Source organism: Hyperoodon ampullatus (assembly GCF_949752795.1).
Source record: "Hyperoodon ampullatus genome assembly, chromosome: 1".
NCBI lineage: Eukaryota > Metazoa > Chordata > Mammalia > Artiodactyla > Ziphiidae > Hyperoodon > Hyperoodon ampullatus.
Genome location: NC_136914.1, coordinates 196117133 through 196129626, shown reverse-complemented (window position 1 = coordinate 196129626; position 12494 = coordinate 196117133). Strand labels below are relative to the sequence as shown.

General features: G+C 43.5%; 1 protein-coding gene across 2 annotated transcripts in view; it reads right to left on the bottom strand.

The window, feature by feature from the left end:
- PLCE1 (phospholipase C epsilon 1) overlaps nucleotides 1-12494 on the bottom strand; it is a gene marked incomplete at both ends in the record, with an annotated part of 262284 nt that overhangs the window by 148826 nt on the left and 100964 nt on the right. For both annotated transcript variants that reach the window (XM_079705006.1, XM_079705007.1), the window contains one exon: nucleotides 7440-7728. In XM_079705006.1, the coding sequence (XP_079561132.1) occupies nucleotides 7440-7728 (289 nt within the window). The remainder of the gene's footprint in view (nucleotides 1-7439; nucleotides 7729-12494) is intronic.

The following is a 12494-nucleotide window of genomic DNA, read 5'->3' as shown; positions in this document are numbered from 1 at the left end:
AAACCTTCCTCTTTCGGGATCAATTTCTTTTCTTTTCTTTTCTTTTTTTAAACATCTGTATTGGAGTATAATTGCTTTACAATGGTGTGTTAGTTTCTGTTTATAACAAAGTGAATCAGCTATACATACACACATGTCCCCATATCTCTTCCCTCTTGCGTCTCCCTCCCTCCCACCCTCCCTATCCCACCCCTCTAGGTGGTCACAAAGCACTGAGCTGATCTCCCTGTGCTATGTGGCTGCTTCCCACTAGCTATCTATTTTACATTTGGTAGTATATATATGTCCATTGCCACTCTCTCACTTTGTCCCAGCTTACCCTTCCCCCTCCTTGTATCCTCAAGTCCATTCTCTAGTAGGTCTGCATCTTTATTCCCGTCTTGCCCCTAGGTTCTTCATGACCATTTTTTTTTAGATGCCATATATATGTGTTAGCATACAGTATTTGTTTTCCTCTTTCTGACTTACTTCACTCTGTATGACAGTCTCTAGGTCCATCCACCTCACTACAAATAACTCAGTTTCGTTCCTTTTTATGGTGGAGTAATATTCCATTGTATATATGTGCCACATCTTCTTTATCCATTCATCTGTTGATGGACACTTAGGTTGCTTCCATGTCCTGGCTATTGTAAATAGAGCTGCAATGAACTAAATGTGCCAGCAGCACCCTACATTGTCTTAGCAACAGCCTCCTAAATGCCTCCAGTTCTCACTGCTCTTTCCTTCCATCCACCTTCCACATCAAACATACTCACCTGAAGTATCAGAGACCCTAATTCGGTAGGTTTGGGGGTGAAGCCCAGAAAGCTATACTTTGGACACTCAGGCTGGGCAATTCGGATGCAGGTGGGCTAAGGGTGACACTCTGAGCAGCCCCACCCCACACTGCAGCCAGATGGATCTTTCTAAAAACACAGTCTGCTCACATCACACACTTCCTTAGAACCCTTCAGTGTCTCTCATTACTTACAAGGTAAAAGCCAAGCTCTTTACCATGAAATACAACCCCATGGAGACCTATTTTCTCCCCCGAGCCCAGCCCATGCCTTCCTACTTACTCTCTGTATGCCCCAAGCTTTGGCCAGAACAGCCTGGTAGACCAGCAGTCCCTGAACACACCGTGCCTTTTCCTGTCTCATGCCTTTACACCTGGGTGCCCCATTCCCTCTGCCAGTTACCATCAGCTCCTCTATCTGTCCCTGGCCCTCCCGGAGGAGTTTCCCTTATCAGTCAACACCCCAGGTCTCTATTCCAACCCAGTAGACCTCTCTCTTCACAAAGCCCAGCTGGGGTCCACTGCAGAAAGAACAGGAGACTGTGTTTTTAATGGGGTAGTAAGTGAGGAGTGAATGGGCTGATACAGTTAGGGGGGCTCTGCACCCCCAGAGGCAACAATGTCTGAGGAGGAGGGGAGAGGAGTTCAGACAGGGAGCAAGAAAGACCCCAGAGATAACTCTGCAACCATTCCAGCACCTTGCACTGACAGTAGCTTTTGAGACACTGAATATAGCTTTTGTTCCTGCTTGGAAACTTCCTAAATGTATTTGTATTTTCATTTTGTATGTGTCTGATATGTTAGTGCAAACTACAGGTAAATTAATGTTTTCTTTCTTTGGTTCTAAAATGACCTCATTCAGTTAAGTGTTGCAAGGAGCAATGATTACATGTTCCTTGATTCTGTGAACACATCTGCCACTGGAATCTACAAAGGTTTACGGACTGTCTGTTCTGTGCCCGGTCCTGCGCCAGGCAAGGTGTTTGTGGGAGAGGAGAATGGGACCGAACAACTAAAACAAAGCTGAAATGGATGGTGCCATTGGAGAGCTGCAAACATGTCTCCCCCACGGCTGTGAGCACAGGCCTTGGAGAAGCTTGACCTGGGTTGGCTGCACACACTTACTATTTGGGTGGCCTTGGGCAAGTCACTTAACCTCTATGAGCTTCAGTTTCCTGGTGCTAATATTTCTTCCTTACAGGACTGTCAAAAGGACTATCTTAATTTTTTAGTGCTGTCGTAACAAAATACCACCACTGGGATGGTTTAAAACAACACAACTTTATTCTCAGTTCTAGAGGCCAGAAGTCCAAAAGCAAAGTGTTGGCAGGGCCATGCTCCCCCTTGGACTCTGGTCAGAATCTTTCCAGCCTCTTCCTAGCTGCCGGTGGTGGCCAGCAGTCCTTAACATTCCTTGGTTTGCAGGTGCATCACTCCAACCTCTGCCGCTGTAATCACATGGGTGTTCATCCCAGAATGGTCTGTCTTCATCTCTTCTTTTGATAAAGGAGACCAGTCACTGGGTTTAGGGCCGATTCTAACTGAAAGTGACCTCATCTTAACTCGATTACATCTGTAAAGATCTTATTTCCAAATAAACTCCCATCTGTAGGAACTGGGGTTTGAACTTCAACATATTTCTTTCAAGCGACGCAAGTCAACCCACAATAAGGACTAAATGAAATAATGCAGATGAAGGGCTTGGTGCATTGCCTGAATCACAGTAAGCACTCAACAGGCTGTCTGGTTTCAAGTGCTGACTCTATCACGGACTATCTGTGTACACCTAGGCAAGTTTCTTCATGTCTCTGGGTCTCCGTTTCCTCATTAGTAGACAGTACCTCCCTCATTGGACCATTGAATGGTCAATGAAATCACACGTATAAAGCACTCAGAGTAATACCTGGCACCAAGCAAGAACTAAAAAATGTTCACGGCTATTACTATAATTCTAATTTTAATCCTTCCCTTTATCCAACTTTCTCTTTACAGATGGAAGAGTTTAAAATTTCAGAGAGGGGCTTCCCCGGTGGCACAGTGGTTAAGAATCGCCTGCCAATGGAGGGGACATGGGTTCGAGACCTGGTCTGGGAAGATCCCACATGCTGCGGAGCAACTAAGCCGGTGCACCACAACTACTGAGCCTGCGCTCTAGAGCCCGTGAGCCACAACTACTGAGCCCGTGAACCACAACTGCTGAAACCCATGTGCCTAGAGCCCATGCTCCATAACAGGAGAAGCCACCGCAATGAGAAGCCCGCAACGAAGAGTAGCCCCCGCTTGCCGCAACTAGAGAAAGCCCGCGCAGCAACAAAGACCCAACTCAGCCAATAAATAAATAAATAAATAAATTAAAAATAAATAAAATAAAAATTCAGAGATATCAGTAATGGGGAAGTCACCTTGAAAAAATTAAAAAATAAATATAATGCCTCTGCTTCACCCTCCTTCTCCCCCAAAAAGACACACAATTGTTTTGACTCAAGAAGCATCATGTCTCCAGTAATATCTGAGGTAGGTAACTTTGCTCTTCACTGGAGCTTTGACGAAGCTCCCCCTGGTTATAAGCATGGGTGTGGAGTCACACTCCTCACACCTGAGCATGTTTAGGTACATCTCGACATGGAGCCACACTCCTGGATGACACCTGGCCACCTGTGTCCCAAGGCAGAGGGCTTTTGTATTGTGCCTACCAAACTTCCCAGCCCCGTGAGCTACAGACCCTACCAGCAACTGACCAGCCTTGCACTTTATGACTCTCTTGAGGGTAGTAAGGACTACCTCAGTAGACCTGAAACCTAATATTACATCTTCTCTGGAGTGAGAAATATTATTTTACAAGTTGAAGGCTTCCAGATGTGATCTTTCACATTCTTCCCAGAGGTGACACAGCCCTAGGCCATAGTGGGCAGTGAATGAACACTTTTTAGTTGATTAACTGGCACAGAAACATACCCCAAGTTACATTAAAGCATACTTTAACATCAATGAAGTAATTTCAAGGTCACAAAACTAGTAAGTCAGAGGATTTCTTAAATACACTTAAATCTTGGAATTGGAACTATGGATATGCCTTCCCTTGCCTGGTAGGCATGTAAAAGGTAATTGTTTTGATTATGAGGAAGTCAACCAGGACAGCCTTAATAAACTAAATTATTTATGAGGTACAAGCACATAGTTCAAATGTGTGTGTGTATTCCTATTAGGACTTCTTATTTTTATACTCAAAGGCATTTACTTTAGAAGAAGGCACAAATAGAACATACTTATTGCAGTAGAAGAAAATAAGTTGAAAATTTATTAGACCTTTCTATCAGAAACAGAATATCTCCCATTTTCAAATAAGAATATTACATTTGTAGGGCAGTTTTTGTTTTCATATTGATATTCTTTCTATAATCTATATATGATGAATAATTTTATTTATTAATAGCTATGCTATACATACACATACCCAAACTGATTAAAAATGAGCATTGTCTACTACATAATTTAAATACAGGTAACTATGCTTTGTCCTGGTAATACATAAATATTTAATCCTTTAATTTACAAACTTACTTAGGAACAATTTGAGAAGGAAAAATTGAGTTTAACGTACTAAACTTATTATATTGGCTGATACAATATGCACATTTGAAAACATTTAGCCTCCTTATATTGAAAAATCCTCCCCTTGTCACTACTTTTTTTACTTTTGCTATTTCAGTGCTTTACATTATTATCAATTATCTTATTCTTTTCTCTCCCTTTTTACTTTATTGTGATTTTGTAATTTTTAGTAGGGAGTACAATGGAAAAAAAGAAACAAAAGCAGGTGGATTTAGAAAATGTATTCCTGATTATTGAAGTTAATAATTCTTTTGGCTGCCACTGCTATACAGAGTTGGTCCTGGGATTCTAACAAGGTTAATAGGAAGGAAGAGAAGGGGAACCAGATGGGAAGTAGAAAGATCTTGATTGTACTCAACTAGTGGAAGTCCCTGACAGTCCTTACACAGTCCCTGGTGTAAGCTCTCCATTTTCCATTTTGAGACAGTTCATCCTTGTAATCAAGGGCATACCCTTGCTTTTTGATACTTCATATCAGAAAATGTTTCTTATTATTTGGCAAACTTTCCACTTAGTTGATGGACCATCCTCATTGGTCCTGAAGGCAGAAAACCAGGAATGTACTGACTGTTGGCTGTTTTTCTAGAGCCACCTGTACCACTGGAGGTGTGCAAGCTGATGGAGATTTCAGAGAGTTAGCAGAATCCTGTAGACTGTGGTAAAGCTGCAAGGCTGCAGAACTCTGACTAATCAACACTTAAGTTACCAATTCCTGACTTGTGAATGCCCTGTGAATAATGAAGAATGGGTTGCACATTTTCTCCTCCTAGTCTCACCTACTATAGGCAGCTCCAACCCTCATCTTGGAATCATAACCACTTCCAGGAGACAAGTTGACTTGGGACACCTGCAGGTCACGTGAAAAGCTGTCTTCATATTTCTTTTTCTTTTTCGGTTCTTTCTAACCAAAGACCTACAGAACATGTTTCTCCTCCTTTTTAAATTCTTCAGTTGTTTTGTGTGTGTGTGTATGAGGTAAAACACATATTACAAAAACTTCAGCGGGCTTCCCTGGTGGCGCAGTGGTTGAGAGTCCGCCTGCTGATGCAGGGGACGCGGGTTCGTGCCCCGGTCCGGGAGGATCCCACATGCCGCGGAGCGGCTGGGCCCGTGAGCCATGGCCGCTGGGGCTGCGCGTCCGGAGCCTGTGCTCCGCAACGAGAGAGGCCACAGCGGTGAGAGGCCCACGTACAGCAAAAAAATATAAATAAATAAATAAATAAATAAAATAATAAAGATAACATATTAGCTGATGATCCAACGAGTCTCAGAGATGGGAATGCTGATAGGAGTTCTGATCTGAATACAGACAGGCAAAGAGCCATTGAGATCAAGTTATTATCAGGGCAACAGACACCTTAACAAGTGGCCTCCTTTTTTCTCCCCAAAGGTCTGTGTAAGACTGGAGGCAGCCTGCCTTGGTTGGGGAGCCTGGAGATCTGCCCTTTTGCAATTAATGGGGAAGAAACAAAGTGGCTTTTATTGACTTCTGTTTGTTTGCGGCCAAGCCATTTGTCACATGGAACATTAACTCTGTCTCCAAACTCTTTGAACACTTAGAGCCACTTCCACCACATTATTTGGCATTTAACTCTCTGCAGTCTGTTCTTTGAATACTTGGTGGATGCAAATGTGGCCTTCTCATTAGGATCATAAACAACTTAAAGGCGAGTAAATTGACTTGTACTTTATTAGGATCTCCCATAACACCTACACACTGCTGGGCACAGAGTGGCTATCTGATCAACACAGCTTGATTAACTCACAGGATAAGGTCCTCACACAGAGTCACAAGCACTGAAGCAATGCCAACTCTACATGCTAATCTCAGCCCAAATTCCCAGGAAGAGCATTGATGGAGAATGTAAGCTTGGCAGTTACCAGGAGCCGCACTGGAGTAGGGAAATTTTGAATCCTATGTATAGGGGAAACTGCCTATTACCTAGAGACTGCAAGTTCCTTGGGGGCAGGGGCTATGTTTTGTTCCCTACCCAGCACCCAGTAGGGGCTCAAAAAACATATGCTGAATGAATGAAACACATATGAAACCAAGTGTCTCCTCTTTAGTCTCTTGGATTAGTTGTCCCACATTTTGTGTTTTTCTTCATTCATTCTTTATAACCAATCCACAAAAGTGAAGGTGACTCTAGAAAAGAAATCAACATGGCACCCACTCAGGTGTGAACCCCCTCTAGGGCCCACCCAAGTGGTGCCGGAGTGGGGAGGTTGAGGATCAAGGAGGAAGGCCACTGGCCTGATAATCGCAGGTCTGGGGCTTGCTGTGGAGGGACAAGAGCTGCTCTCCTTGAGAGAAGTGGCCGGATGTCAGATTGAGCTCTTGGCAGCCCACAGGCAGTGGAATGCTGCTCTGCGTGGTCCCCGTCTGGCTGGCAGCTTCCTGCCAGGGAATACTGCCAAGCGGGTGGTGACAGCTGTGCAGTGCACAAATCTCCAAGGTTCTTTGGTGCACTGCCATTTCTGACTTGCCTTTCTGCTACTTGTGGGAAGTAGCTGGGAAGTTCTGATCCCATTTTCCTTTGGCTTTCGTTTTTCAGCAGGACACCTATCTCATCTTTTAAGATGGGAGTCAGTGGAAGATGGCCTTTAGCTCTTCTGGTCAACATGAACCTAGTGATTCTGTGTAGAAACGAGAACTATATTCCACTCTGTTTTGAATGAAACGGTTGGTTTTCACCGTGGCCACATGACTACACTTGTTTACAAGGCTTTTTTACAATAATTGACATCTGTCATAGACTACCACTAGGGGAAACCACCTATCTGAATAACTTAGAAAAATTAAAGATAGCCTTTTAGCCATTTTTGAAAAAGAAATTTCAATATCTTAATGCTTATTATTTGGAATGTTTATACCTTAAGGGATTTTGATAGAGGACTATCTTTTTATATATTCTCTTAAAGCAGCTATCTTTTCTTAAAGTTGCTGATATGTGGACTCAATTTTCCATCAGGAGATGCAATAAATGTTAACTTAGATTCTTTTCTGCATTCAAAGATGAAAAGTTAAAAGTGAAATTTCAGACATTACCTTTCAGCATCATTCGTCCAGTGGATCCTCCAAAAGAATTGAGAAGGCTACTTCTTGCTCCTAAAGATGTGGTGGCTTCTAGGAGAGAGCCGGTGATGTACTGAGATATGGAAGTCCTTTGGAGAGTGGCACGATACTCACAAACAGTGTCTTGGACACATTGCTTTAAGCACGGACCAATGCTAATCCTTTCATGGGCTGTCTCGGAGGCTGGGAGCTTTGTGAAGAAATGGAGAAGAGATCTAATTGTCTCTTCTGTTTCTTCTCCCCTTCTCACTGCACTGTAGATCTGTGAATAGCACAAAGTACAGGAAGTATTAATCTAGTTTCTTAGAAAAGCAAATTAACTTGTTGACAAAACGCCAAGATGACTTATTAAGAAAGAAGGCTCAGTCACTCTAAGTGCAAACACTCGTGAACACTGGACTCATGCATTAACCTGAACATTCTACAGACACCATTTATTTGGGAAAGCTATGTGTAGTTATGAAATGGGCCATTCAAACAACCTTGCTATCAAACAGAGCACTTACAACTTGTACAAACCAAAAATATATTCAGCTCAAATTTCTCCTCCTCCTCCTCAGCAGAATAAAGCTCGTCTGTAGCGGGACAAGGGCAAACCTTTCCTTTTTGTCCTTCTGGACCCTCCTGAGTGACTCTCCCAGATCTATCTCCAAGGAACACTGCAGACTGATTCATGAAGCATCTTCCCTCCATGCTCAAAATGAAGTAAGGATGAGAGGGTTAAGGGACAGAAGAACATCTATATTTCTCTCTCGGGTGTAATCCTTCAATCCGTCAGCTTGGATCAAAGTCTTTGAATACTTTTTCCATATCCAATGAGTTGACAGGTCCTGCCCACTCTTCCTCCTTCCATCTTTCCTTCTGTCACTGCCACTATCCTGATTTCCTCTTTCCCTCATCATCTGAATTCACCAAGAATTATCTCAAGGAGATTGGATTATTAGGACAGTCTCCCAGCCATAATTCCAATCCATTCCAATACAGTCATTCAACAGGCATGTATATAGATCTGTTCTACGAGAAGCACTGAGATAAAAGATGTGGGGCACGTACAAAGAGTAACACACCTCTTGTGCTACAGGACTTCACAATCTAATTTAGAAGATGAGACCTGAAACTTATGAGGTTCGACATTATTTCTTGGAGGTTTGGGGTTTTGTCAAGGTCTCTGGGAAGCCAGAGCCTTCTGGGTAGTGTATAAGCGACAGGGAAGAAAGATAACATGGGGTGAATTAATCCAGCTTTCTGATGGTGGAATAAAGGTTTACTGTATTGTGTTGTCTCCATCATGTCACTTTGAGCACCTTGCCTTGGTTGACTTGTCATTCATTCATTATATCAATGTTTTTATACCAGTTACGTGTCAGGCCTGGGTAAATAAGACAGCTTCTCCTCTCAAAGAGTTCACAGTTTAATAAGGAAGACAGATAAGCAAAAAGCTCATAGTAGGGTGGAAATTGAGGTCACCCCCTCTGTTGACACCAGTGAGTGGCCAGGGAAGGGAAGACCCTTGCATGCCCTCCAGACCCTGCATGCACCCTTGTGATGCTGCACACTCCAAATCTCACCTTAACTAGAGCCCTTGGGTACTCAAAATGACCCCTGTTGAGCTGTGCTGAGTCCTTACGAGACCCTAGAATGCACCCAGAATCCCCCCTGATATTCAAACTGTGCTGACACCCTAACTAGAGTTCTACTCTGCCTTCCTCTGCCTACTGGTATATGCTTGCTACTTGAAGGCAGAGTGCATATTCTTTAGCTTTAATTCTCTGTCACTAAATTTCTGGTGGCCAGTGTGGCCACCGAGATGGTGTGCTGGGACAGAAATAGCCCAGGCTTGGGGTCAGGTATATGGGATGCCTTGACCAGCCAGAGAGGATACTAATTGCCCCTTCTTAGAGATGGTGTGGGATTCACCCTGACAATACATATAAAGTGCTCCGTCTAGTGTCTAGAAATGGCACCCATTACTATTGAGCAAGAAGAGAATGGACTGTATCCTCAAGGATCAGCAGGTGGCTGTCTAACAACAGAGCACAGTCGATGAAATTCACTGGGATGGGGTTACACCCTTGCTCTTAGGTGCTGCTGGACAATATCATCCTAACCTTATTTGGGTGTATTGTGAGGACAAATGGGGGTAGAGAGCTGCAGAGTTCAGGATGTGATTTCCTTCTCTCAGCTCCAAATGATACAGGCAATCCCCAACACACTAAGTCTCGAGACAGTCCTTCAGAAGTAAATGTTCTAAACATCCAGGGAAAAGAACCCACTGTGAGATTTGACAGCTAAAGAAGGATCCAGAGGGAAAGAAGATTTGAGCTGTGCCTTGGAAAACAGGCATGGCTCTAATTGGGGCAGCTGGGGAAGGCAACTCACATGGTAAGTAAAGGTGAAGAGGCTGGAACAGTGAATGTGTCCTAAGGACAGTGAGCAGAGCAGATATTAAGAGCAGGGAGTGAGTGTAGGGAAATAACTGGGAAATTGGAAACGTCAGTTGGCCTGATAAAGGGGAGCCTTGAATGTCAAGCAAAGAGGTTTAATCCATCAGAGGTGGGAAACCGTTCACTTTTCTGTTTGTCTATTTGTTTGTTTTCAGCAGAGGAATGATCCTAAAAAGGTTTTATTTTATGAAGACTAACATGCTGATGGCTCCTAGTTACCAATGTGCTAACCCACTTTCTTTACTTGCCAAGATGCTCCATTGGCTCAATATGGCCACACTCATTACCCGATGTGTTCCAGATTCCATCCCATGCCTTGAGAATCGCAATGTCTCATTCAGTCCTTTATCAATCCTTCCCAAAGTGTCTTCCTCAAATCATTAGACCTAGACGAACTGCATGAAATAAGGACTCCTTGATCATGGAAGTTTGAAAAACTCAGTATGTATTTCTACTTTTGAAGACTTACATTGCTTATTAAAATATCAACAATTAAAAGGGTCAGAGTAAAGAAATCTATTTTATTTTGTTTAACTGAATGTCTTGATTATTTCTCATGTTATCTGACCATGGATTTTTGTTAAAGAACATAGCCTACAAATGTAGCATTGTATGGAATAATTTGCTCTAATCTAATGGCCGTTTCTTATTCTCATGTCCTTGACCTCTGTGGAATCTCTGAAATAGACCATCACCCAGCTTTCTCAAAGTCCTGCCTCTCTTATCATTTCAGTGCTCCATCTTTGCCTTATACTTATTTTTTAAAATTAATTAATTAATTTTTGGCTGCGTTGGGTCTTTGCTGCTGCGCAGGCTTTCTCTAGTTGCGGTGAGCGGGGGCTACTCTTCCTTGCGGTGCGCAGGCGTCTCATGGCGGTAGCCTCTCCTGTTGCGAAGCACAGACTCTAGGCTCACGGGCTTCAGTAGTTGTGGCACGCAGGCTCAGTAGTCGTGGTTCATGGGCTCTAGAGCGCAGGCTCAGTAGCTGTGGCGCATGGGCTTAGCTGCTCCACAGCATGTGGGATCTTCCTGGACCAGGGATCAAACCCGTGTCCCCCACATTGGCAGGTGGATTCTTAACCACTGCACCACCAGGGAAGTCCCTGCCTTATTCTTATTAAAGGTTTCCTCCTCAGGTCTTTAGGACAGTTGTGATACAACAGAGAGATGCCAACAAGTGTCTAATGTAGGGGGTCAACAATTGGCTGAGGAACTGTGGGCCAGGTTCACCCAAGGGACCTGCTTCATTTGACACACACCGTTTTAAAATCAGGAAAGTTTACACATCTGAAGTTAGAGCATCATCTGAAAAATGGAACAATCTGGCAACACTGAGCACTTCCATGAGTTCTCCAGTTAGTGCCAGTCCCCATCACTCTCTAGTGAGCACACCTGGCCAATTATCTGGTCACCATTAGTATATGTGTTTGTGACACTTGCTTTAATGGGATATCGATATGGAGGTAGATACATACAATAAACCTGTACTGAGCTCCTCCAATCTGTCCTCTGTGTGCTCTTGCCTGTGCTAGTTTCTGAGAATACAGAGAGAAAGCCATGGCCTCTACTCTTAAGGGCTGTTGCAGCTCACCTCCAACATATATAAATGTTATGTATATATTAAGTAATTGTTCAGCATTGCTATCAGCTGTTTCCAAGCCCTCAAACTTGTCTGAAGAAATAAGAGAGGAAGAGCTCCCAGAATAAAGCTCTGAGCTGCCATCACTACTGCTAAAACCCCATCCACAAAGAATCAGAAAGATAGCTAAGGTTCTACCACCATCTGGACTAAAACATGCCATTCATATCAACACTGGATGAGCTGAATTCAAAGTGCTTGTTGGAAAAATGCTGAAATATGGATGAAGTGGTGGTAGATATGGCAGTGCTCAGGGTACATGTTAAAAATAGGCTATAACCTCTTATTAGATCATTCAGTTAAAAAAAAGAAGCAATTGTGGAAAATCCCATATACATAGAATGGGAAGAGGAGGCAGTATAAAACAGTAATTATGAGTGTTGTTCTAGAGTGTTGGTTTGAGTCCTAGCTCCTCTGCTTCCCAGCTGTGTGACTTTGTATAATTTGCTTTCCCATTCTGTGCCTCAGTATGCTTTTCTCCAATAGGGCGATATAATAGTAGCTGCCCCATAAAGTTGTGGTAAGAATTACAAGCTTTTTAAAAAAAATTTATTTACTTTTGGCTGTGTTTGGTCTTCGCTGCGGCGCACCGGCTTTCTCTAGTTGCTTTGAGCAGAGGCTGCTCTTTGTTCCGGTGCTCGGGCTTCTCACTGTGGTGGCTTCTCTTGTTGCAGAGCATGGGCTCTAGGCCCGTGGGCTTCAGTAGTTGTGGCTCGTGGGCGAGCATGGGCTCTAGGCCCGCGGGCTTCAGTAGTTGTGGCTCACGGGCTTAGCTGCTCTGTGGCATGTGGGATCTTCACGGACCAGGGCTCGAACCTGTGTCCCCTGCATTGGCTGGCAGATTCTTAACCACTGCGCCACCAGGGAAGCCCCAAGAATTACAAGTTTTGATAAACATAGTAACATGATTGGAACAGCCACTTAGTAAATCCTTAACAAATATTG